The sequence below is a fragment of the Mytilus galloprovincialis genome, chromosome 6 (assembly GCF_965363235.1).
Source record: "Mytilus galloprovincialis chromosome 6, xbMytGall1.hap1.1, whole genome shotgun sequence".
Classification (NCBI taxonomy): Eukaryota; Metazoa; Mollusca; class Bivalvia; order Mytilida; family Mytilidae; genus Mytilus; species Mytilus galloprovincialis.
Window position 1 is genome coordinate 36,023,769 of NC_134843.1, and position 27,832 is coordinate 36,051,600.

General features: G+C 32.3%; 1 protein-coding gene and 1 long non-coding RNA gene across 5 annotated transcripts in view; one reads left to right on the forward strand and one right to left on the reverse strand.

Annotated features, from left to right (window-relative positions):
• Positions 1–3,205: 3,205 nt before the first annotated feature.
• On the reverse strand, positions 3,206–11,842 carry LOC143078115 (uncharacterized). Its single transcript, XR_012979061.1, has 6 exons — positions 11,705–11,842; positions 9,340–9,716; positions 8,409–8,474; positions 7,205–7,291; positions 4,905–5,039; positions 3,206–3,576 (listed from the first exon to the last, which is right to left on the reverse strand). It is a non-coding gene; the product is annotated as an uncharacterized LOC143078115 (long non-coding RNA).
• A 13,652-nt stretch (positions 11,843–25,494) lies between these two features.
• LOC143079478 (CCR4-NOT transcription complex subunit 1-like) overlaps positions 25,495–27,832 on the forward strand; it is a 51,591-nt gene continuing 49,253 nt past the window's right edge. For all 4 annotated transcript variants that reach the window (XM_076254835.1, XM_076254836.1, XM_076254837.1 and 1 more), the window contains exons 1-2: positions 25,495–25,741; positions 27,717–27,824. In XM_076254835.1, coding sequence (XP_076110950.1) covers positions 25,640–25,741; positions 27,717–27,824 — 210 coding nt within the window. In that variant the 5' untranslated portion in view covers positions 25,495–25,639. The remainder of the gene's footprint in view (positions 25,742–27,716; positions 27,825–27,832) is intronic.

The following is a 27,832-nucleotide window of genomic DNA, read 5'->3' on the forward strand; positions in this document are numbered from 1 at the left end:
ACATTATATTGTTACCTACAATTTGATTGATTAATATATATATCAGTAATAAACTAATTATTCGTTTATTTATTGCTAAATAATAAGTAAATATTAAAGATCATCGTTATTTTCTTCGAATCACGTATAATCAACAAATCAAGAGATAACAGTGGGTAGTTATATATACTATTTCCTAATCTCGATGTTATGTATACCGAAAAGTACTGAGTGTTACACACATGTAATTCATGGTACTTTTTTTCTTTTGTTTACTTTGTACGTGCACGTTTTTTTTTTTTTTTTAATTATTAAAATACACCGCCCGGTATCAATTTTAACCGTTAGTTAAAAACCGAATCAAGGAATGAAGATAGCATGAAAAACCACACTTTATATATGTGTGGGGGTGGTTTCTGTTTTGCCGGGTGGATGGGGTTGGGTGGGGGGTGGTGCGTCATTTGAACTTTCAATTCAGTTTTATTCTAAAGATGTATGGCATACCCTAATTTTTTGTTCACTTACCGGGACAAAATCGAAAAGTTTTAAGACCTACCCAGAGGTGGATTTCTTTCATAAAAGGGGGGATATGAAACAATTAGGTTGATTGTTTGGAATCACTGTTACGGCAGTCAGAAGTCCCCATGGAATTCGTCGGTTATATAAGGTATTTGTGATACCTTACTCGTTTTAAATTATTTTTTCATATTACCTTATATATTCAGAGAGATATATTGCGGTTCGAAAATATTTCTAAGTTCGTTAAGATGTGGAGAATATACTTACTGTAATAATTTGTTTTGGTAAAGATTGTAGGACTTTTGAAATTTACCCTAGTTTGTATATGGATTTCTGGAAAACAATCTACCCTCCCCCTTTTTTTGTTGTAAAAGGGAAGTGATAAAAATGTTAATTTCACATCAAAATAGATTTTTTTTAAACTTTAAGCAAATGTATGTTCTTTCCGACCGGGCCTGAATTAGTGGTTCTATACCTTTTACTAAGTTGTCAAAACGAAATTATTACATCAAGTTTTCTTGTTTTTCTCTGAATTTTGTATTGGTGGCGTAATGAAAAAGGCGACCATGTCTGATGACGATACATAGAAAGAACCCATATTTTTACTTAAGGTGGTACCTAACACTTTAACTAAAATTAATTTGGCTCGTTTAATTTTCTTCAAATTTTGATAAAGTATTTACTTTGACCCTTTTACAGAAATATAAAAATTTCAAAAAATTTGAACCAACCGTTTTATCAGAAAAATTACACTGGTTATATAACAGTTTGACAAACACTAATTTTGATCATTGAGAAGCTTTATATTGCCTTCACACCGCAACGTAATTAAAACGTTTAGCTGATATTACAGAGTTATCTCCCTGTAGTGTTAGGTACCACCTTAATTATTAACAATTTCATCACTTCAGTTACTGAACGCAACACTCGTCAATCAGACTACATAAATTGGAACAATGGAAGCAAGAATGGCTTACGTCATTTAACCTAAACAAATATTAAGGGTATACTTCAAGTTAGGTGATTTAAGGTAAAATTAAACAAATCAAGAAATCTAAATTGATACTTTAAGCTAGAAGAGTATTAGTTAAGTACCATCAGACAAGGAACTCGAATATAAATAACATCACAAATAAAGCAAATGCGTCATTAAGATTTAACAAAAGAAATATAAAAAAATCAGCAACGTGCTTACAAAACATATGTCAGACCAAAAAATTAAACTGGTCGAGGATCAATAACAAGGCCAATGCAGAAATAATTAAGTAATGATATCTTTATTAATTAACTAACAGTGTTATCTGGGGTTGTTGTTTTTTTTAGTTTTTTTTTTATTTATTTATTTTTAATTTTTTTTTTTTTTTGGGGGGGGGGAGGGGGGTTTCCTTTCAACATATTTTAACATGTTTTACCTAGAAATTGAACTATCAAAATTTGAGTTTCCTCAATGTAAAATGATCTGGTGCTGTTTAGAAAAGTCTTCTACTTTTTTTGTTGTTTTAAAGGTACCGAAAACTTAATTTTCACAAATTGTAATAACATATATGTTATCAGTAAGTCGCCAAACAGACTTTATTCTTTTAAGAAACTATTCGGATATCCGCACTTCTACATTTTGCAATTTTTCATCTCCCTTGGTAAAAGTGGAAAAAGGAAAAGGTGTTCATTTAATTGAGTGGAAACACAACGCCGAAGCTTGCAGCATGGTTGTCCAACGATTAATAAAATTGAGAATGGAAACGGGGAATGTGTCAGAGAGAAAACAACCCGAACATAGAACAGACAACAGCAGAAGGTCACCAACAGGTCTTCAATACAGCGACAAATTCCCGCACCCGGAGGCGTCCTTCAGCTGGTCCTTAAATAAATATATATACTACATTATTGTAGTTAAGTGATAATGAACACAATACTAAACTCCAAATTTTGCACAAGTGACTAAAATTAAAAATAATACAAGACTAACAAAGGCCAGAGGCTCCTAACTTGGGACAGGCGCAAAAATGCGGCGGGGTTAAACATGTTTATGAGATCTCAACCCTCCCCTATACCTCTAGCCAATGTAGAAAAGTAAACGCATAACAATACACACATTAAAATTCAGTTCAAGAGAAGTCAGAGTCTGATGTCAGAAGATCATGATGTAACCAAAGAAAATAAACAAAATGACAATAATACATAAATAACAACAGACTACTAGCAGTTAACTGACATGCCAGCTCCAGACATCCATTAAACTGATTAAAAGATTATGTCTTCATCATATGAATATCAGGCACAATTCCTCTCGTTAGGGTTTAGAATCATACCATCATAACATATATGAGAAGAACATAACCTGTGTCATGCCAACAACTGCTTTTTAACCATTTACCAACGAATATACCATCCTTCAACGATTAATACAAAACTATAAGGAGAGCTGATGGAGACCGTGTTTTGTTAACAAAAATTTAAATTTTTCGAAAAACTAATGATTTTCTTATTCTAGGCATAGATTACCTTAGCTGTATTTGGCACAATTTTTTGGAATTTTGGATCCTCAATGCTTTTCAATTTTGTACTTGTTTGGCTTATACAACTATTTTGATATGAGCGTCACTGATTAGTCTTATGTAGATGAAACGCGCGTCTGGCATACTAAATTATAATCCCGGTACCTTTAATAACTATTTAATGCATAAAAGATATATAAACAAGGCCTAATTTATGCAATAGCAACTTTAACATATCAACACAACAACAATCAAAGCATACGTCAACTTGGACAATGATACAATGATAACCATTTAGTAACTGATTATTGACTCGTAGACTATAGCACTAAAGTAAATGTAATGGGTATGGTATACAACATATCACTCTTTGTAAGATTTTGGAGGATGATCATAGGTCATGTATATGTTGTGATTTAAAGTTATCTCCTTCTTGGTCATAGTGCTCCGTCACCTCATACTGTGATGCCCGGCTGTACTCTGATTGCCTCTGAAACTGTTCAGTGTTTATGTCATTCCCGGGTCTATGAGTTTGTGGAGGACTCGTTATCCTTCCTTGCTGAGTAGAACTGAAGTAAATTACCTAAAGTGTAAAAGGAACATTGTAATATAGAAATAAAAACAATTTTAAGGTTATACGTCCGCCAAAAATGGGCATTATGTGTTTTTTATAAATTATTTATCAATATTGCTGTGAAAGCGCACAAAAATGCTCAACCCCGTTACATTATATGGCTGTCGTTGGTAGATGTATGTCATTTTTATTTTTCGATTTTTGTTTTATCAGACCGTTCGAATTGTCGTTTGATTATCCCATTTTATCATGGCGGGTACTTTATGGTTCACTATATCAGTATGGATTTTCTCATTGTTGAAGTCCGTACGGTAACCTATAATTGCTTACATCCAAGTCATTTTGACTTTATCGATTGTTGTCTCATTGGCAGTCTTACTCATTGCCTAACTTCTAACATACATGTGCAAATTTTATTTACCAAAGGCCGTAAAAATTTCAAGTTTTGTTTTATTTGAAAATGATTTTACGAAACACCAAGCTCACTTACTAAATGTGGGGTAATATAATACTGAAAACATATCGTATATTAAACCGTATACTGAGCTAAACGTGTTTTTATACTTTTTTGGGTGGTTACTTGCTATCTCAGTGACGTATATATGTATACTTTTATTCGTTGTAATTGAAGAACAAATGGCAGAATCAATACTTTGAAAATAAACCGGAAGATCTCACATGGATCTTATTTTGTTTGTTTTATTTTTACAAGTAAATTAATTATCAGTAACTGACTTGCTGTTTTCTTTATTCATTTATCTATTTTTATATTTACATATGACATCTTACTTCAAAATATAACTTCAAAATAGTTTTGTCGATGGAAACAGTGATAAATCTTGCTTGTATTCGTCATTAAAAATAAATTTAAAAAAAAACATGTGAAAAACACCGAAGTGACACTCAAACTCCTAAGTCGAAACCAAACTGACAACACCACGTGACAAAAAACGAAAAAATAAACAACAGTATACAAAACACAACATAGAAAAATAAATAATAAGCAACTAGAATATGAAAAATAAGATGTAGTTGTCAATGACACATCTCTTCACAAATGATACAGAAATTAACAACTACAGGTCACTGCACATCCTTCATCAATGAGCAAAGCCCAGTTGGACATATGTGTAAATCTTGAAACCTGCCAAAATATAATGTGAACTAGTGCTCCGTGATGACTTTGAAAACAACGAAAATATATATTATTTGGAACAGGATGGGTAAATGAATTTGTAACATCCTGTTTCTAATAGCTGTAAAATCTAAAATACTAGTATATATATATATATATATATATATATATATATATAACTTAGGAATACTACTAAACTTACTGTGGGTTCCGACACTGCCCATGGAGAACAACAACAGCAATAAGACGCCGAAATGATGCCCACAACAAACTGAGCAGCGGAAAATATGATCAAAAAGGCTGACAACACTACTACTTTTCCTTTGTGGAATTCTCGCTGAAATAAAATCTATAATAATTTCTCTTATTATAGAAGTTAGAAGTCGTCCCTTTATCTACATATGACTTGGCTCTGTACTTATACAACCCGTCATGATGTTATTGTGCTATTGTAAATGTTTGTATTCTTGTCTTTCATTCTTGCTAATGTGCTTTGTCTATTTGCCTTTTTGTGCTTCTTTATTACAAATGTACATGTTTGTTTGTTTTTAAAGTGATTAAGATTATAACACAATTTTGACTGTTTACCTATGTCTGTTTGATTTATTCTCACATCGTTGTCAATATAATGGAATTTGATGCAACTATCATACAAGTGAGAGCTTTAGCTAGCTATAAAACCAGGTTTAATTTACTATTTTCTACACAAGAAAGGTCTGTACCAAGTCAGAAACATGACAGTTGTTATCCATTCGTTTGATGTGTTTGAGCTTTTGATTTTGCCATTTGAATAGGGACTTTCCGTTTTGAATTTTCCTCGAGGTTCAGTATTTTTGTGATTTTACTTTAAAAGTTTTGAAACACGGGGAATTATGATTTTAACAAGATAGAGAAGAATATAGATACATGTATAACATTTATACATTACTCCCAAAATGTTCAATTATTTAAAAATGTATGAAATTGGTCTATACATCTATAGAATGTGTGTAAAAGTAACAGCGGAGTATATTTTTTTTCATTTTGAAATCCGACTTCCTCATAATATATCAACAAAAATCATTGGTACAAAAAATTTGTAGAAATTCTCGTTGCTTTCCTCACACTTTCCGTTTGAAAAAATGGTTTCACGACTGATAAGTTTATTATACACTTAATTATGGTCAAAATTTGAAAAAAGTTACAAAGTGGATTACCTCCCATTTATTTAATGAATTTGATGATTTGTTGTGAAATTGCACACATTATTGTTTCTTTTTGAAAGATTTTCAGTTAAACAAACCTTAATAAGTATAAAAGTATTATAGTTTAACATGAAGAGTTTTGTTAGAATTTTAGTCCTTGATTTTGGTCAAAATTGAAAAAAGCAACAAAAGGGATTACCTCCCTTTTATTTAATGAATTTACTGATTTTTAGTTAACTTGCACACATTATTGTTTCTTTTTGAATGATTTTCAGTTAAAAAAACTTTAATAAGCATATAAGTATTATTGTTTAGCATGAAGAGTTTTGTTAGAACTTAAGTCCTTGATATTGGTCAAAATTGAAAAAAGCAACAAAATGGATTACCTCCCTTTTTTGTTATGAAATTACTGGTTTTTAGTAAACTTGCATACTTTTTCGTTTCTTTTTGAAAGATATTTATTTAAAAAACTTTAATTTGCCTAAAAGTAATACAGTTTTACTTGAAGAGTTTTGTAGAATTTTTATCATTAAATTGGTCAAAATTAAGGAAAAACGGAAAAATGGATTATCTCCCTTTTGTAGCCATTCATCTATTTGAATTTTGTAAATTTGCACAATTTTTTTTTTTATTTCTGGTTTAACTCCAGTTAGTATTCTTTAATTTGTATATACATAATAGGATGTTACTTGTTGGGTTTTGTGAAAAAATTTAACTTCAAAATTGGTCAAAAACAAGAAAATTCCAATATTAAGAAAATTGTGTTTTACCCCTTTTTGGTACAGAGGTAACAATGAAAAAAAACTTGAAATATCTCTTTATTTTTTGTTATTGTGTTTAGATAATATCTGAAAATAAATAATATATCACAGCAATTTGTCTGCTTTTTTATGTATTGTTTCTGAATGAATGTTTAAAATACTGTAATTTGTGTATATTTGTCTAAACCAGAACCAACAATCTGACACTTGGTTGCCATGGCAACCAAAATGTCCTAGCAACAAAAATGAATATTTTTTCATCAATCTTGATTGAAGGCAAGATAACATACCAAATTTGGTGATAATCTGTTGACCCCCATGTATCACTCATTGCATGATTTTTACACGGAGCCCCAATTACAAGTATATGCTAGATGAAGCTCCGCTTATCTATTGATCGCAGAAGTCAATCTTAATTACAACGCTGGAGAAAACATTTACCAAACCCTTAAAACTACAAAATATAGGAAAATAGCACTTAAGGTCTTTAAATTACTTATAGTAATTTGTGTAGAACTTAATACATTGATATAATCTTAGTGTCGGCTCATACGTACGTAAATAGCTCCAATGACTCCAAGACTGAATATGATTGGGACAAACAGAGCTGATCCAATTATACTACAAACCATAAAGGCAATTTTCTGAATAATAAATAAAGTACAACGTTTTAAGAATACAGTAGTCGAAAGCAACATAATACGGCATTAGCAAACTTTATATTTCGTGTATGTCTTAAATTAGATAAATGTATATATTATTATATTGAAACAATAAAAAAAAATGAAAATATAGTACTTTTTTAAATTTCAAAAATTGTGCTCGTAAACTTGGCCTTTGTTCATCGATTTGAGCTAAAATAACAAAAAAATCTAATGTACAAATATAATTATGAACATCGTATATATATTTCTTAAATCTTACTAATTAAAACGATACATTGATAATAATGCATTTTTATTTGGATACCAGACTATGTGATTCGAACGTCCATATAAATATGATATAAACATAAGTCTTGATTCTTTGATGATTTTTTTTTTCAAACCTAGATCTTTAAAAAATGTCGTTTTAACTGTAATTTATAGAATCTCATCAACATGTAATATGTAATTTAAAGCTCTAAAATCATTCTGTCGTAAACTTGAAGACGTGAGTGTTGGGGTAGGGGGTATGTTGTTGGGTCGTTTAAAAATAGGCATACTTAAATCTTGCGATTAAAAAAAAAACCCTTTGTGTCTTAGAATATAATTTTGGAAAAACCAATAGTACGTTTCGTCTACAAAAGACTCGTCAGTTGGGCTCGAATCAGAACAGTCTGATTGTCAAATCAATAACGTATTTAAAGAGCAGTAAAACCCAAAATTCCAAAAAGTTGAAACAAACACGGTTGTAGATAGTAGACTTGCAATAAGAGCAAATCAAATTTGCAGCTAAAAGCTGTTCCTAATGCCAGCAAGTTAAAGGTTTGGTTGGCTTGCTTGCTTTGTTTATAAAAATGTTTGCTCAAGCATTGTAATTAAGATTGACATATGAAAACATTATAAAAAGGCGGAGTAAAACATGTATACATTATATTTAAAATTAGATTGGATATTATCAAATAATCAATGTTATCTATATACAGGTTTAACTCAGCCAGCCTACCTAAATTGTATACCACCAACTAAACCTTTGACTTGCAAGCATTAGGATAACAGCTTTAATGAGCAAAAAAACCTCAAAAACATATAATCAGGCAAAATAAGCCTATTTACTTACCAGATTTTTCCAGTTGTGTATTTTCTTTCGTGACATACAAATGGGAAAGAATCCGGTGAATAAAAACTAAAAAATAAATACACATTCGTTTTTTAGTGCAACACTGCTTGTTTTTCTTTTAATGTTCTACTCAATGTGAACGAACAGTTTGTCACACAAGTACTTACAAAACCTTTTGAATGAACTAGACCTCATCAGTTTATATTTGTATAGGCGTTAAAAAAATGTTCAAAACAGACCGGAACAGAAGGAAAATATAAAAACTTTGTTAAATTCAACGGCTTCAACAATGACCAAACCCCATTATATAAAAGGTCCAAATGCAAAACAATTTAAAAGAGAAAAACTAACGGCCTGATTAACGCAGTGGATAGATGTATCAAAATAATATGATGCACAGCAACGAACTCCAACCACTAAAGTACAGACTCATGCATGCCTTATGACACGCACGTACAACATGTTGCTAGATTAAACATTTTAGCAGAAGTCAAACCCTATGCCTAACATCAGACAGTGGGATAACAGCACAACACATGATCAAACTGTTCCTTTACTGTTATGAATCACTGTTTTGGCTTAGATTCATATAAATCTACAAACAAACAGCCAGCAACTTAGTATTGACCTACCCATATTAAATCCAGACAGACAGACAGACATATGGTTATTGAACAACACATAACAAATCGTGACAAAAGTTTTAATGACATCTAGGTAGATTAGTTCGTATAGCTGCCATTAGAAAAAAAGAAGCTGGTACAACATTATTTTTTCTCGTTCAAATTATTCATAAAATTATGAAAAGATTGTGTATGTATGTATGCGTGTGTGAGTTTGATTGCTTGAGTGTGTGTTTTGTTCAGTTTTCTAAAGTAGAAAATCCACATGTATTACATTAAAAACATGGGAAGATGTTAACTTAACATACCCATCCTGAGCATATCAGACAAGTAAGATCAAATGCAAGTAAAGGTTCTGTGTATCTTCGCCATATCCAGCACTGCCAGAACCAGGGATCATGAACACCATAATAAGTTTTGTATGAGTGACGACAGTTCCGGTTCATTTCTATGGCATCCAGAATTACACCAATGAAGCTATGAACCATACAAAGAATAGCTAGAGCAATCTGTGATCCTCCAAGAATCCGGAATGTCCTCACAGGAAAAATCGGTTCTTGACTAGGTGCAACCAAATTGTGGCCTATATGAGCAACAGATGGGTGCGTGACAGTCTTTACGACTGGGTCATGTATTACAGTTGCAAATCCAGGTTCATTGATTGGGTGTGAGATCATACTGGTAGCTTGAATTAAAAATTACATGGAAAACATTTTAAATAATTCTTCTTTTTCAATGTGACATGTTTGGGTTTTATTGACGATTATATCTTGCTCTTATAGTCTCTGATCATCCCCCGTCCTACAAAAACTGATAAAGTGCAATTAATTTGACAAAGGTTAATTCAAAAATACATTGTCAGAACTTGGACAATGTGGAATAGTACAAGAAACAATAGGAAAATATAGTTAAGAGAAAAAAATACATAAGTAGTATTTACAATTCTGTTTGGTGGATTTGGATACGTGCTAGCTACGGGGCGCCGAACAGGACTCTTGTGGTTTTCTACTCGAAATTCAATTTTGTACTGACAAAAAGTGAGTTTTGTTCAACAAAAATGAGTTTAGTTTAACACAAATTTAAATTTTGTCATACAAAATTATGTTTTAGTGGACAAAAGTTACTTTTGTCATGACAAAATTCATTTTTGTATCACAGACTTGACTTTTGTTACCTAATTTGAAAATTGGGCGACGAAAGTCAATTTTGTATGCAAATTAGTTTAGTTTGGATTCTGTGAACTAATTTGCATACAAAATCGACTTTTGTGACACAAAATTGACTTAAGTGAGACAAAATTGACTTTTGTCTCACAAAGTTGAATTTCATATTCACTCCGTTACACTTACCTGATAGGTTTACATAATTGATCATAATGTGATATTCTCTCCGGTATTTGGTCTTATCTCGATAGTATATCAGGTTTGTGAACCAAATTATATAATTTTGACTCACAAAAGTCAATTTTGTCTCATAAAAGTCAATTTTGTCTCACAAAATTGAATCTTGTCTCACACAATGTGTTTTAATTTCCATATCAGTTAACAAAAGTCAATTTTGTATGCAAATAAGTTTATATTTGCATACCTTTTTGACGAAATTGACTTTTGTCATGACAAAAAATAATTGTGTCTACAAAAATGAATTTTGTCATGACAAAAATGAATTTTGTCATCACAAAATTGAAGTTCTCATAAAACAAGTCTGTATCACATAGTTTTGTAAGACAAAAATTATTTTGTTATGACAGGATTGAATTTTGTACAAAAACCACAAGAGTCCCATTCGGCGCCCCGTACTAGCTAGTGTTTGGCTGCTGCTGGAAAACAAAGCTTTTTTATACTGCCAGAAATTACGGATCTCCTGTCATCCCCAGGGTACTATAGCTAAAAGAGAGCATGAAACATTCCAAACACGGTATACTGCATGGATGTTTTTATACTAAAATTGTTCTGTGTAAACAATCAGTTTAAATGCTGATGTTCCATTGTTCTCAATTGACCGATATCCTTTTTTAAGACCTCGATAATAGAATAACTTAGGTTATAAGCCTACAGAAATTCGTGGTAAACGGTACGACTCTTAATTCCGTTCTTATTGTTAATTTTCCTTTCCATGGTAGTGATTTTTCGTTGGCTCCTTCTTGTTGAATTTACACATATCTCTACTGTCTAGATGTGCGTGTATTTGCTGTGACATTTTATATTTCATTGAACGTAATTAATGTTTTCATTAATGAAGAATCTCTTTTAAAAGAGGGAAAATATATAGAAAATTATCAAAATTTTTACTACTAAGTAAATTTTATCAGAAATATTGTGAAAGTATGACTTCAAAAATTGTTATTTCGCATCTACCTTTCTGTGGTTATTTAGTTTATTAAATGTTATATCGGAACATTTTATTTTGTGCACAGAAAATAATACTTTATCCATATCCTTGTATATCTTACTTATTATGCTACGCATGTATACATTTCTGTCTATAATAAATCAAAAAAAAAAATGTACGCGCTATAATTATCAATGCTATTTTCTCAAATAAAACAAAAAGCTTTATTACACATGTACTATGTTAATTTACAAATAATTAACTGAATATCTAAATAGAGAAGAGACTATACCAATGAATAAATATATACTATAAGATTAATTCTGTTTCATTTTTATTTACCTTGTGTTCTGTTGGTATCAACTTGTTACTAGTAAAGTTTGGTGAGAATCAGTAGAAATATAAGTTTTCATCTTCTGTAAGTATTGATGTAACGACCATTCATACGTGCAGAAAGTGTACCAACGTAAGGTGATAATATTTACCAACCTTTCCAATGACATTTTAAATTAATCTCAGCGAGATTTCATTTGAAAAAAAAAACACTTTCAATGTTTTCACACTGTGTTAGGATCGCCAAATGATCGTCATGATTGGAAAAGTATAAGAAGTTCAAGGTACAGCTGAATGTGCTATGCCACAGATTTTGGAAAAAAAATCCGTTCAACTTTGCCTTATTGAATAGTTTAACCAAAATTACCAGTCTATGGAAGAAGCGAATCGATAAAAACTTTTCTTATATCACAAAGCGATATTGTCTAATATCAATTGTAAATATGCAGACATTCCATGCGGAAAATGTTGTTTTCGGAAACGAAAAATTAAGAAAATACAAATTTTAAAACTTATTGTTCAAATATAAACAACAGTTGAGTCTTAATATACATTCAGAAGTTAATTAGAGTCAAACGTTTATGTCCGTGTAAAATTTGAAGTGCTGTGTTTTTCTTATATACATAAATATACAAATGCTATTAGTTCTAATATCAATGCGATACTTTTAAAATATCATAGCGGTGTTTTTGTTATATCAATATTAGTACTTTTTAGTATTAATATTTGACTGCAGTACCCACATTTTGACAATTTTACCTATTATGTCTGTTTTGTTCACGCATCGTTGTAAATACGACAGAATTTGATGAGATTGTCATACACGTGAGAGGTTTAGCGCTATAAAACCAGGTTCAATCCACCATTTTAAAAATTTGAAAATGCCAGTACCAATAGGGTTTAATAAACAATGTCGTTATCAAATAGCTAAGTATCAAAATTATTGTTCACATATATAACATTTTATAGCAAATTTTATAATGAACGCACCGAAATAATATATATCTGATATTCTCGCAACGCACGCATGGAAGACTTTCTTTATTGATAACAATGAAACTAACTTGTGACAAAGATGAATCATACTGTCCTCGTTCAGATTGATTCGACAAAATCTGACGTGTACTTTTGAATCTCTTTTTTTATACAAATTAGACTGTTGGTTTTCCTGTTTGAATGGTTTAACACTAGTAATTTTTTGGTTCCTATATAGCGTGGTGTTCGCTGTGAGTCAAGGCTCCGTGTTTAAGGTCATACTTTGATCTATAATGGTTTACTTGAAACAAATTATTACTTTGATGGAAAGTTGTTTCATTCGAACTCATGCACCATCTTCTTATATCTATAAATCTTTAAAATTTCCACTTATAAATAACTGCTTTCCAGCCCTCCAGAAACGTCATTTGGGTGCTTAATCTTTTGTAAAGTGCAATATGAACTAGCACATTTCTAAAGCTTTGACGGTAACGACAGTTATGATGGTACAAGAACGATTACGTCAATAAAAATACCAAATAAACAGCACTGAACGATCTAAATTTATAAAAATAGAAAAGATATATGACGTTACGCACGGTATTCGGTCTACATTTCATTTGACCATTTTATTGATGCAAAAATAGGACAAAAACAAACCAATTCTGCGTATTATGAAAAAATTACTTGTCTTGATTCATCATTTTAATCGAAATTTAATGTTATGTATTATTACATAATAATTCTTATATCATTTGTATATCTATAAATACTTGAATTGGATTGGTCAATTCAAATATTTCTCTTGGTTTACACTTCGATAAACCATGTTTCCGAAACTACTTTAGTAATCTATTCATGCACGATACACATTCTTGCGGGGATACTGGGATTTTCAGAAAATTGCGATTATAAAACAATTGCATAACAGTTGTTTATATTCTAATGCATATATAACCAAAAAAAAAAAGAAATAAAACAAATGCACTAAAGCTTCGAAAGTGTATAAAAATAAAATTTAAATAAAATTCCGTGAAATTTCATGAAGGAGTTGCCGAATTTACGTCTTGTCATAACATGACGTCATACGGGTGGAAATTTTCAAGGGAAAGATTATTTCGTTACGTGTACGCTTCAAATTCGGATAATATTTAATCAAGATGAAGTTTTTGAGGTAGGTGATATATTTCATTTTAGATTCTGATGCATTTATCGGACATTTATGGTTTTAAAAAAGTTAAGATGGCGGTGTACTCCTTAGTTACGACATGCCATTGTGCTTTTGATGGCAAATATAGCAGCCATCAAACAAATAATGAAAATTAATAATCGCGTATGTTTGGCTAAAGAATTATAAGGAATAAACACATTTTTTTCTAGAGGTTATTGATGTGTAAACCAGGTCTCTTTCTCACAAACTTAACATAAAAGTCCGAACGGACTTTTATTCAGTTTGTGAGTTAATCGCCCCGGTTTACACATCAATAACCTCTAGAAAAAATGTGTTTAATACTATAATAAAGCCATGATTCCGTGTTTATACTGCCATTTTTGCCGTGTAAGACGTAACAACAATAACTAACCATCCAAATATAAACGAAGAAAAAACAAAAACTACTGAATGGATTTCGATGAAATTTGTTCAGGTGGGATACAATAGGATCATATTCATGATGTGAAACGGGTTCGATAAATAGCATGTCAGTTCGCAATCTAGTGGCCATTTTCTAAATTCCATAGATCTGTGAGATTTGAAAATTCGAGTTAACAAAAATAAAAGCAAGCACTTCGATATTTAAATATTTTCACATAAATCATAGAAAAGGTTCGCCACCTCTACATGCAAATGTGATTTTATTGAATTTTACGAAAACATTTTTATTTCAGTATTTTCCGTGTCTCCCTTAAATGTTACCATAGGTCCATTGTTGAAGATTTTTCAGTACCATGATAATTAAGGGTATTTTAATTTTGTGACAGACAAATGAACTACGAAAACAAATGTTACTACTGAAATGTGATTTTTTTAAAGACTTATTTAAGCCTTCAATGTCAAGGAAACGTTTAATTTTTCATCAATTTCAATCAAGTTTTCCATGTCTCTCCAAAATGTTACCACGTCCAAATTGAACGATTTTTGCACGGAACGTCAATGAAACGTAATTTATTATATTTTTTTATCTTTTGATAAATAATACGTTTTCTATAATACAGAACCTTTCGACTTTGGAACCTAGTAACAAATATGTTTCTGCTAGTACGAATGTTTGTTGTATACACTAACAGTCATTTTCAGACATCCAACAAACAGACGCATGTGAAAAATACTCATTCTAATTCAAGGACTGTAGATCAGTTTTAAATTATAAATAAAATGAGCAATTCCAAACTGCCGTTTTCTTTCCTAAAGTTGAGGATGAAATTGAAATTATAGATCAAGCAAAAAGGGGATTTATAGTAGCTGTGGCTGCCATAGACCCGAACGAGGATTATTTTTCATTATAATCTTCTCGAAAGACACATATTTGGGATTTTGGTAGTACGGTTAGAAAAACCCTAACATTATTAGATAATTGTAGTTTGAAAACTACAATTGAAGGCGGGTTGATAACATTTATACTCTTAAAGCACTAAACAGCTGTCGTACTGGCTTACCTTAGATACTTGTGATGACGGAATACTGAGCATCATCGAGGATATGCATTTTGCAACAATTGACATGCTTGGGCAGTGACAAATATTTGATATATAAACTTTCAATAAATTAAGATTATGAGGAAATAAATAAAATTGAGAATGGAAAGTTTATTAGTCAAAAATATATAATCAGTCATGTTAACAGTCTAAATTTTTAGATAAGTAGTTAAACATTAAAATGCTGCCAGCTGTATTAAAAATATTGCAAAGCTTTGACGTTTTGATTTTTCTAATAGATTGGACTTGAGTAGGCATTAATATTTTCTCGCAACTTTCCTGTGATATTCTTCATCATGCGTAAACACAAATTTTCTGTAATTTTGATTTGTTATAATATTGATATATATATATATCTCCCACGACAAGACATTTCAAATTGTTTATCTATGTTTTCAAAAATAATGGTCATGCATATTTTTTGGGGAAATTGATGTATAACAAGCGATAAGGAATGTTATTTTGCGTTTAGTTATCAGTCAAAAACGAAAGCCACGAAAGCCACGAGGGTTGAAATGTAGTTAAATGAACAAATTGAACCTAAACAAGATGTATTCTAATGCAACAACGTTTGTAACGTTCATTTTGATTGGATAACGTCACTTTCTTACATGGCATCAATTGACAATTGATGCTATGGGACGTACGCGCAAGCGCAAACGGCATATGGAAGATTTTAAATACATGTTTTAACGTTGTTTTCTGTCAGTTTTATTAGAATGGAGATAACAATATTGTATTTTAAGCTCCGACGGCATCAATTGGGGATTTGATGGTCGCAAATACCCGTTTACTGTCTCCGCTAACGCGTCGCCAGTAAACTTAATTTGCGACCATCAAATCCCCAATTGATGCCGTCGGAGCTTAAAATACAATACAGTTATCTCCTAAGTCTTGATTGATTGTTTGTTTTCGACTGAGGTTTTCGATGTATTGTAGCATATTTTCTAGAATGCACAACCGCTGGAAAAAGTTAACACTATAACTATAAAAATGTAAACAAACTCTTTGACCATTGTAGTGTCGAGTCGATTTATAAACCAATGAAAACACCCGACATATCAATTACGTCTAATGTGCATACTAACGCACCCTTTAATAGCGCACCCGTTATCACAATGTTAACGGAAACGTTTGTGAATACCACGTTAAATTTTAACGGACGCACCCGTTAACGTCTCCATTAAGTTAACGCGTCCGTTAGTTAACGGATGCTTCGTGAATAAGCTCCCAGAACTCGGTTGAAACTACGTCGAGTAACGTTACCATCACTAAACCGAACACTGTGCGTAACGTCATTTACACATTTCTACCGTCAACAGACATTTAAATCTTATTTATTTGTTTTCTAAAAAAAATTTTTAGTATTCATTGAAAAAAAGAATTTATAACAAGCGATACGGATTGTTATTTTGCACTAAGAAATGTTCGCGTATTTATACGATCGGTTACTAGTCAAAAACTAAAGTCATATCTCTGTGGCAACAATACATCGGAATGCCTTCACGGTCATCGCGATGTAAAAGAGCGCCCACGCGGTGAGCTGAATTATGTTCATAGAGATATCGATTTACCAACGGGAAAAGTCTTTGATATCCAAAAAGAACTGTTGTCCTTCACAATTTTTTTTCTATGTTAATAATAAATACATTTTCTGTTTGTAACGTTACCATTACTAGACCGAACACTGTGCGTAACGTCATATACACATTTCTACCGTCAATAGACATTTAAATCTTATTTATTTGTTTTCTAAAAATCATTTTTAGTATTCATTGAAAAAAAGAATTTATAACAAGCGATACGGATTGTTATTTTGCACTAAGAAATGTTCGCGTATTTATACGATCGGTTACTAGTCAAAAACTAAAGTCAAATCTCTGTGGCAACAATACATCGGAATGCCCTCACGGTCATCGAGATGTAAAAGAGCGCCCACGCGGTGAGCTGAATTGTGTTCATAGAGATATCGATTTACCAACGGGAAAAGTCTTTGATATCCAAAAAGAACTGTTGTCCTTCACAGTGGCGGATCCAGAACTTTTCCTAAGGGGGGGCCCGCTGACTGACCTAAGGGGGGGGGGGGGCCCGCTCCAGTCATGCTTCAATGATTCCCTATATAATCAACCAAATTTTTCCCACGAAAGGGAGGGCCCGGGCCCCCCAGGCCCCCCCCCCCCCTGGATCCGCCTATGCTTCACATTTTTTTTTCTATGTTAATAATAAATACATTTTCTGTTTGACAAGATTTTTGATTTTGGTTGTATCTGAAGTTCTTCAATTTATAGTCTGAGGCTACTCAGTTGGTATCTTCAAAGTTCGGGACATCAGCATTTGTACATTTAAATTTGTTTGGAATATTTATTTTACCATTTGAATATTCATTTTTATTTGGAGCTGTATTGGATTGGATCGTTTAAATGAGTGGTTTTTCTTTTCTTTTAAGTTATGATATTTTTTTTCTATTTCGATATTACCCATGTGGATAGGCTATAGCGATGTGACCTCAAGGGCGGATCCAGCCGTTTTATAAAAGGGGGTTCTGAACCCAGTTAAAGGGGGTTCCAACCATATGTCCAAACCCCCGGACACCGCACCCCCTCCCCCTGGATCCGCCATTGGAACTATATCAGAATCTAATAGGTCGGTAGACTATTTACGACCGTATTTAAATTCTGCCATTTCATCATTACTTCAAATAGAATAAGTCGGTTAAATCATGTGATTGAAAACAATAGACTGAACAGGTTGTTAACATTTTCCACTATCAATAGGGTCAAGCACAATTTTCCAAATGATAAGTTCTTGTACGCGTTAATTTTGTTACAGATACGAAATTTTAGTGATATTGATCCTCAAACATTAAGCCGATTATGAACTAAGTTTGTGAATTATGTTTGCGGTTTTCTTGACATGCATTGTGACGTGTCAACGTATTCATCTTATACTGATTAGAAAGCTATAGCAGTTATATTAGAAAAGTATCGAATTCATAATGTTTTGATATTAAAAAAACATCGCTATGATATAAGACAAACATCGCATTGATATAATAAAATATAGCAGTATCTTTGACTTATAGGTGATTTGGGCTTAGCAAACAATTGAATTCATCTCAATTGCATTCAACTGAATTTGCTACATGATATTTATTGAATGACGTGTACATCTACAAATGATAAATCGTGCGTTTATGTTTCATTTATACAACAATTCAATTTTCTCGTTTAAATACACCGTGCTTGTTATTACATAAAATAATTCATGTAAATTATACAGCAGACGTATGTCGTGTTAAATGTCACCCTGTTTTAAGAAAAGAGTCATTACTTTATACCGAGAAATCTGCCTTTCTTCGTACAAATGCTAACATTCGTCTGAAATTTCCCACAATGCATCTCGTTGATATAAGACAATATCGCTCGTTGATATAAGAAAAGTTTTTCTCGATTCGCTTCTTCCATAGACTGATTACGGGAAAAAAATATTGCATTTATCTCTTTTATTTTCTAATATATTTCTGAATTTAAAATTCTTTTGAAATAGGTACACCTGTTTATAGAAACGGGTCTAAAATCATCAAATCTCCAATAACCAGCTAGTCTTCAGATTCTTCTTGTTTGCGTAACGTGCAGTGGAAACTATTGAAGATTGACGATTGACACTTTAAACTGAAAAATAGGTCATAAAAAATAATTTCCTCAGTCTTTATATCAATAAAAATGTGTGGTATGATTGACAATTTGCTGACTCTTTCGTTCATTTTCTCATTTTAATTTAAATACAGTATGAGTATTTTGACGAAGGTAACCTATCTCACTAGTATCTATCTGTACATATTGTAAATATAAATATGTTTTCTGTTTGTATTTGTTCATGTTGTTATCTCTGTACCGATGTAATGCATTGGCTTTTATGATAATAACGATGTCTACGTATCCCGATAAAATTTTAACAATTTGACGCTAATGGTAGCCGAAAATGACCGTTTGATCCCTGGCGGAATTAAGTTATACTTTTGAATCTAAGCCCTTCTGTTTTCGATTTTGGACTCATGCAGAACGATTTTGAGGTTGCCTTAGTGTATAGCTGTTATTCATGTGTCTTCTGATTATCTGTGTCATTGGGTTGTTGTCTGGGATATAACTGACGTTTACCCCACATCTCATTTCACACCTTATATCTAACATAGCTGTCAGTTGTAGTGTCAATGACGTATGTCCCACATACCCCACATATTCTTTCTCACTTAATATATGCTTAAGAGGTTATAACGACTTACTTTATGTAAGCATCGATTGTTATTATATAAAACAAAATATCAATAGCATATGATACACACCTTATTTGTTTCACCTGTGCTTGATGATGTAACAGTGGCGGATCCTGAATTTTTCATAAGATGATACCCACTGATTGTATAAGAGAGGTGCCGCTCCAGTCATGCTTCAGTGATTCCGTATATAATCAACCGATGTTTTTTTAACAAATGGGAAATTTCGGTACACCTGGCGGCACCCTCTTTATCCGCCTCTGGATTACAAGTTCAGGGTAGAAATCAATAAGGATCTCCTGGTTGCGTAATATTGCCAAAGTAATGGTAAAATGGTGCAGGGCCGTAACTACATTGAGGCAAATGAGGCAAATGCCTCATGTCAGAAATCAAAAAAATAAAAAGAAACATGATGGTCTATTGTTTGTACTTTTGTGTCCCGGGTTTGTCTTTTGTTCATTTATTGTCCTACTTTATGACTGTAGTCTGAGTGTTGATTTTCATTTGTAAACGTGAGGCTTTGCAATGATGCATGTCCACCGATGTCGAGACACTGTGCCAGAAAATATTTAAGAATATACGATGCTACTGGACACAGACACAAATGGTAGATAAATCTATATAGTTTTAATTAAAGTAAGGTCATCAATTTCCTGGTATTAAATAATTTGAAGAAAAAAAATATTGTTTTGCCATATGACTTTTTACATTGAAGGATTAAACGTGCATTAAGTCGTGTTCAGACCCTTTAACAGAAAATAAAGGAATATGGGGTAAACGTGCACGGGACAGGCTAATCGCACACTAAGTCAATGCATCGAAAAAATACAAATGGTCAATGGTCAAAGTTTTTATTCATGTTCTTCATCTTGATAGCTGCCGGAGGGTCTTCAACAAAAAAAAGAATCATTAATACCGTAAAACAAGGTAAAGATCAGGTCCCTAGTGTTAAATTAATCAGTACTAGTACTTAAAGCATAATACTGCACTGTCACTATATTTAAATCTAGTTATAAAAAAACAAGCAACAAAGTCTTAGCACAATGCAAGACAAGAACAGACAGACAGACAAATTCAGTTTAATAATTATGAGATTTACGATTTTTACTTTATCTTACATATCGGTCTTTTAATGTTGTCCCTAAAACCTGAAAGTCTTAAATTACACTGAATATATGTTTTTGCTTTGAGACCAGAATATTGTCGAAAAATTAGCTAAAAATTAATTGCGTTTTAATGTAAGAAAGAGTCGGGATATGCGCAGAATGCACGATTTTGCGTTAATTTTCTCAAAGCATCTGGGGGCCTTCAGCGGCCCCCAAACCCCTCGTCAAATTTTTTTCGCCTCGATACGCTCGGCGAAAATATAGTTTGCCTCACTATCAAAAGAGGCTAGTTACAGCCCTGTGGTGTGTGGTGATGTGAAGGTAGGACGTAACATATATTTCAGATTTTAATCTCTTAACAAAACTGGGTATAACGAGGCTTTAAACAATTCACAAATTGCCTGTCTTTTTTAATCGTAGTACAGTTCGTTTTTCTTGGTCTTTTTCCAATCTTTAAATAAACCAAATTGCTGTTAATATTACACGTGTCGTATAATAAGAATGTCTCGTCTTGCATTTTCTGATGTGTTGGTATTAATTTTAGTTCTGCAGGTTTTCCCTCGTAATGTATTGGAAACAATTTGCACCAAGTTACTTTCGGATATACATAAAAAAAAAAAAATGATTTGCTTAAGGACGGGACAGGACAGGACAAAAAAAGTCAGTAAAATAAAAGAACAATAATCTACAAAAGAGAGGCGTAAGATACCAAAGGGATATTCAAACGCATAAGTCGAAAATAAACCGACAAAAAAAAAAAAAGAAAAACAGACTAACTGTACACAAAACACAACATAGAAAACCAAAGACTGAGCATGATTTATTCCATCAAAATCTGTGGGTGATCTCAGATGCTCCGGGAGGGTAGCTTAAGCAGATCCTGCTTCACAAGTTGCACCCGTCGTGAAGTATCATGATTCGTTCAATTATTATGTTTTACTTATTTGACAATAAACAATTATTCATAAAGTGGGTTTCAACTCAAATGTACTGGTATATTTCATCAGTCGTCCATATTAAACCTAGCTGGTTATAAATTAAGTCATGACTTAGGAAAATGGTCAGAGTGTTGCTACGGAACGAATCCGTGCAACCTTTTGCACTAAAGTCCTTTCCCGATTAACTACAATATGAAGTCGGTCGATATGTTTCTAAATCAATTAAAAAAACATACTATAAAGAAATCCCTTTTTTTTATAAGCTTCTGTAGTTCGTTAATTAGATTCTTTAGTTAATAAAATCGGACTATAGAAAACATGAAATAAAGTATACTCTGAGATAGAAAAGAACCTCGTGTGCGATTGCAGCTAAAATGTTGCTTTTGATTTAAAAGATGGAAACGGCACAATGGGAAAATTGAAAAGGTATATTTTGTCAATCTGAATACAGATCATACCTATGAATGTAGACACAAATCAGTTAAGAAAATATAACCAGAGAGCGCGGTTCTTTCAAAAATTCGAACCACTAAAAATCATCAAACGATACAGTGTAAAAGAGGGACGAAAGATACCAGATGGACAGTCAAACTCATAAATCGAAAATAAACTAACAACGCCATGGCTAGAAATGAAAAGGACAAACAGACAAACAATAGTACACATGCACAACATAGAAAACTAAAGAATAAACAACACGAACTCCACCAAAAACTAGGGGTGATTCTCAGGTGCTCCGGAAGGGTAAGCAGATCCTGCTCCACATGTGGCACCCGTCGTGTTGCTGTAATAACAAATCCAGTAAATAGTTTAATTCGGTAGGTCACATTCATGAAAGGGAAGGGTATTGTCGTTACGACGTAAGGAACATATCCGATATCATTTGTGAAACGGTTATTCCATAACGGTCAACCAACTCATGATGGCGTCCGTAGAATTTACGAACATTACATGTTGAAATTCAAAAGACCGAATTTTGGTTTTTTTTTATAGAAAATATTTATATTTTCTAACCGAGAAAAATTAAACTAGAACAATTAACTTTGCCCGTTAATTTGTCTCACACAACATGCACACATGGATCATTTTCCAAAATGTCTATCAATCTAAAATTAAATTCACCATATAACAGTCACCCAATAGGTAACGGTCCAATAGGTGTTATTTAAGATTTTAAGAATGAAATGGCTTATTTCACATATCACCTAATAATAATAATAATAAACAGCAGTTAACCAAATAGCGAAATGTGTACAGATTTAGTTAGACCAAAAATGTATAAGAAGGAAGTCGTTAACTTAATCCAAAACTTTGTTTTAAGTTAAGTGTTTGTTGTCTTTCTGATCCGTGACACATTGATACAATTTGGTAAGCGACGTCCTTTACTCGAGAGAGAAAAAAATGTAAACTATGCAATTTTGTATTCAAAACATGGCAAGTTGGTTTTATAGAAATAAGTCAAATTGTTGGAAAATATTCCCAGAACAATCATGATAAAGACAATTTAACATTCATTTAATTTAAGGATTATAGTTCCTTAAGGTTTTACCCTGTGAGTTAATCTGATTAACAGATTAACATGTAGAACTTTATTATAAGTACATGTATCATAAGCTATTTGTGTGTCCTATCCCTTTTCCCGAAAGCCGCTACTTTCTTGTTTTCTATTCATTTAAATTATTTTGCCGTTTTTTATGTATTATGTGACCATTTAAATACTAGAAATAAAATGTATTTGCTATTTATATAACACTAAAAATAAAGTGTATTTGTAGTAAATAGCAAATACACTTTATTTCTAGTATTTACACTTTATTTATAGTTTTCAATTTAGCCTCGTATGTATATATGTATATATATATATACATACGAGTCTAAATTGAAAACTACGTTCAAACTGGATAAAAACCGCAATTTTTATACGTGTGCATGTAAAACATATATATATATATATATATATATATATATATATATATATATATATATATATATATATATATATATATATATATATATATATATATATCAATTCCAAGTTTACTATCCACAGCTAGCGCTCACTGATTTATTATATAGGGGGAGAGTTAAGAAAAAAATGTCCTGTCCTATGACTCCCAGTGGCAAATATTTCTGCTTATTCAAGTCGATAACTACTCAATACAATATGCATGGTATGCAAAATGTGGCCTCCCACTTAGGAACATGAAGCTATGTTAAATAGAGGCAGACATTTTGCCTCGCAATAATCTATCTACAGATACCTCAGAGACAGAACACAGAAGTAGTTCCCATAAGACGAATTTAATGTTATTGACGATATAGATTTTTTATGTTTTGACACAATCATTTTTTTTTTCTCAATGTAGGTCAGACTTTGTTTATTTAAAAGAAAAATTGAAATAACAAAAATACTGAACTCTGAATACAATTCAAAACGGAAAGTCCGTAATCAAATGGCAAAATCAAAAGCCCAAACATCATGTTATAGCTTAACTAGATCTGACTGTGTATTGTTGAATTTTCTCTGGTAAAACTCTGTACATCGACTGGTTAAACATGCTGAAGATCCTATCGATGACTAAAGCGTAGTTAACGGATTTTATTTCGCCGGACTCACCTCTAAAACCCGTTGAAGAGTAATTACACCACGTCTGAATGTACCACTGAAAGTTGGTTATCTGCATGATCAGCAAGTTCAATTGTATAAAGCCGACACTTGTTCTGAATTAAGTTATTAAGTAAAAAGTTATGAGAAAGTTTTGATAACATATCATCTGTAGCTGAAACATATGTGCACGCTTAATGTGTCCACTTACCCAAATCTCCCCTACTATTATTTCAGGAGCATCTATTAATGGAAACTAGTTCAATATAGGTAGTCATGATCAGCTTGTACAATATAATCATGTTTGTTCAAAGGTTGATCCGGGATACCCCCAAAAAAGTCCGAAAGGTCAGTTCGTCTGATGAGGAGGGAATTTAGTGGCTGTCAAAAATCTAATGCCGAAAGTAATACTTAAAACTCAAATTTACCGACGTCAAAAGTCCTCAGGCGGCGGGCCGGGTCGCCTAGTCCCCCCTCCATGATTCCAATCCTAAATTGTTGATCTTGACTCAGACATGTACAGTGAACAATTTTCATGATGGTACATGTTTACAACATCAATACTACCGTGACTAACGTACGGTACCCAAATTGCACCGAGTACCCAAATTGCGCCTATTTAGCAAAAATAGCAGCGGACATCTAGGTGCAATTTGGGTATATACCGTCACGTTACGTTCCTCCTCATCATGCTCATTTCTGAAACACATTGAAAAAATATTGATCCGTTAAAAGTTTAGACTGCCGTGCGTCTGCATAAGAAAACAAAGAGACAGACCACGGAAAACACTTGAACAAAACCAATTTCACTACGTTCTCATCAAAATGCTCAAATAATAGTTGATTAAAAATATATTCCAAAAGAATCATGAAGACATCGATATTGAGCGATGCACATCATGCACAAATTTCCGGCGGAAACTTTTTTCACGAACTGAAAGCTGAAAACTTTCGGCGTGTAAATTTTCTAATTTGTGAAATAACTTTAAATGTTGTGATTTTAGAATGACAGATTGTTTTACCGTTAACCATTTAAACTAACTGAAACTGGATATTTGTTTGATCAAAATATTTTTACCAATAACACATTTTTAGTATTATTATAGTACGTGTCACATGATCCAATGCTTCGTTTAAAGTCGGGAAGTTTCGGCACGGATTTAACATGGCTGCTGTGACGCCATGTCGGTGTTGAAAATGACAATGTAAAACCGTAGAAATTTCCAGATGCCAGGCCAACAGAGGCCCCATATGACTAATTTACTTTATAATTATTGTGCAGAGAGTGTATATAGTGGACTAGGAGAGCTTCAAACTGATTTGGGGCTTTCGTTTTCAGTTTAATGGAATAATATGAATCTTGACTCATTATCTTTTGCCTTGGCTGAAATAAGTTATTCAGTGGCCAACTTGACAAAGAAAAATTTTAAATCGAGTATAACAGAAATAAGTCATGTACGTATAATCATAAGATTAATTCCAATATCGCTTATATACTGTTTATAACCAGAGATTTTGTCAAGAGTATCGTTATCAAGGGAGATAATTTCAGCTCGTGTGATCTTGACCAATATGTGCACATGGTGTACTGGTAAATTCAGCTGATATATTATGTTGTTATCACTTTGAAATAAACCATGTCATTTGTTTGTATTGAAGGCATTGCCCCATGATAGATTTATGCAGCCTTTTAGTTTGACTGTCTGAACTTTGATTATGAGTTTGAAAGAGGTCCAGTGCTGTGATCATGTGGAATCAGTTGCTCCATAACACATATGCACTTAACATGATCACATCCTATATTTATTCAAAATTAGGTTGAATTAATTTTCTTGTATTGTTTCGGTGATAATATCAATATCATGAATATATATATGTTAGACTTAGATTGACGTCTGCTCCTCATATTAATCGACTTCCAAATGGTTTCCAGTCGTTCTGGCCCCAAACTGATCCGGCCCCACTTCGTTCCGGCCCCTCGTCGATCCGGCCCCATAATAAATGATGAGGAATAAACTACAGACTTTTAATTAGTATAAATGGATTTTGTAAAAAGTATCAATAATTGATGACAACAGGCAAGTGTGAGGAATTTTAAAAACTTCAAACAAAAACAAAGTTTGTACGTATCAGCTTGGGGATCGGCTTGAACCGTTGTGTATGTAACTATTTATTATTACACAGGATTAAAGACTTGTTAAGATCACAGTCAATTGAAAGAAATTGATAATTTAATACTGATGATTAATGTTGATTGTCCTAATTTCTGTTATATTTTTTTTAATATAATTATACCCAATAATCTAGAAAACTTATAGTGAAAACATTTTGTTTTACATTACACCTTTTACATTATAATAAAATTCATAAATTCAGAAAAACATCAACATGCATATTAATACATATGTATTTTGGTGAAAAATGTTCATATTATTGACCTACATTGTCGTTTTATTCTCTTTTTCAATTAAATGATTGACATGTAGTTTGTCACTGGTATTCATGATTTCAGTCTTATTTATTTTCATAAATGATAAATACAAATTCGTGAACTATTTTTTTTTTTTAATGAATTAATTTTTTTTATGATTATATGATGAATTAGTAATTGCTGAATATTTATGATTACTTTTATAAAAATTGTAAGGTTAGTTTCAAAGCAAAATTGGTATCCTGGTTATTTGTTTGAAAATCACTATTGTTGTAATAACTAGCTTTTATGTAAAGTAAAATACATACAGTTAGCTTAGTAAGGCCAAAAAATCATTACCTGGTTCCACAGTCTTCACGATGAACTGCTAAATCTACAGGCCCAGCGCTCAATTTTTGAAAATTTTTAGTTAGATTCTGTTGGCCTGTAGATACAAGCCTGGGCTGCCACTCAGCGTGACGACTGGGTTCTAGCTACCCTATATCCCCTTGTTTAATTGATTTCAATGCGAGAGGCTCAATCAATCCTACACTGATTCATTTTTAAAATTTATTGGTACAAAAACTATGCTAGTCACACAATAAGCTATTGATATGGCACCCAATAGTCTTTTTGAATCATGAACATGATGAATGAGATTAATAGTTTCAATTATCTTAAAAAGTCACTGTAATTTTATGCCCAATAAGGGGCATTATGTTTTCTGGTCTGTTTGTCCCTCTGTCCCGCTTCAGGTTAAAGTTTTTGGTTCAGGTTAAAGCTTTTGGTCGAGGTAGTTTTTGATAAAGTTGATGTCCAATCAACTTGAAACTTAGTACACATGTTCCTTATGATATGATCTTTCTTATTTTAATACTGAAGTGGAGATTTTTTCCCCATTTTCGCGGTCCATTGAACTTAGAAAATGATAGTGTAGATGGGGCATCCATGTACTAGGGACACATTCTTGTTTTCAATGTATTTCATTTTATGTTTTAAAATTGGTTATTTATTTTTCAGCTTGTAAATCAACACGGAGCAGAAGCTGATAGACATTTATTTCGTTGTCTTTTTTCTCATGTTGACTTTAGTGGTGATGGTCGTAGTAGTGGAAAAGACTTTCACCAGGTATTAAA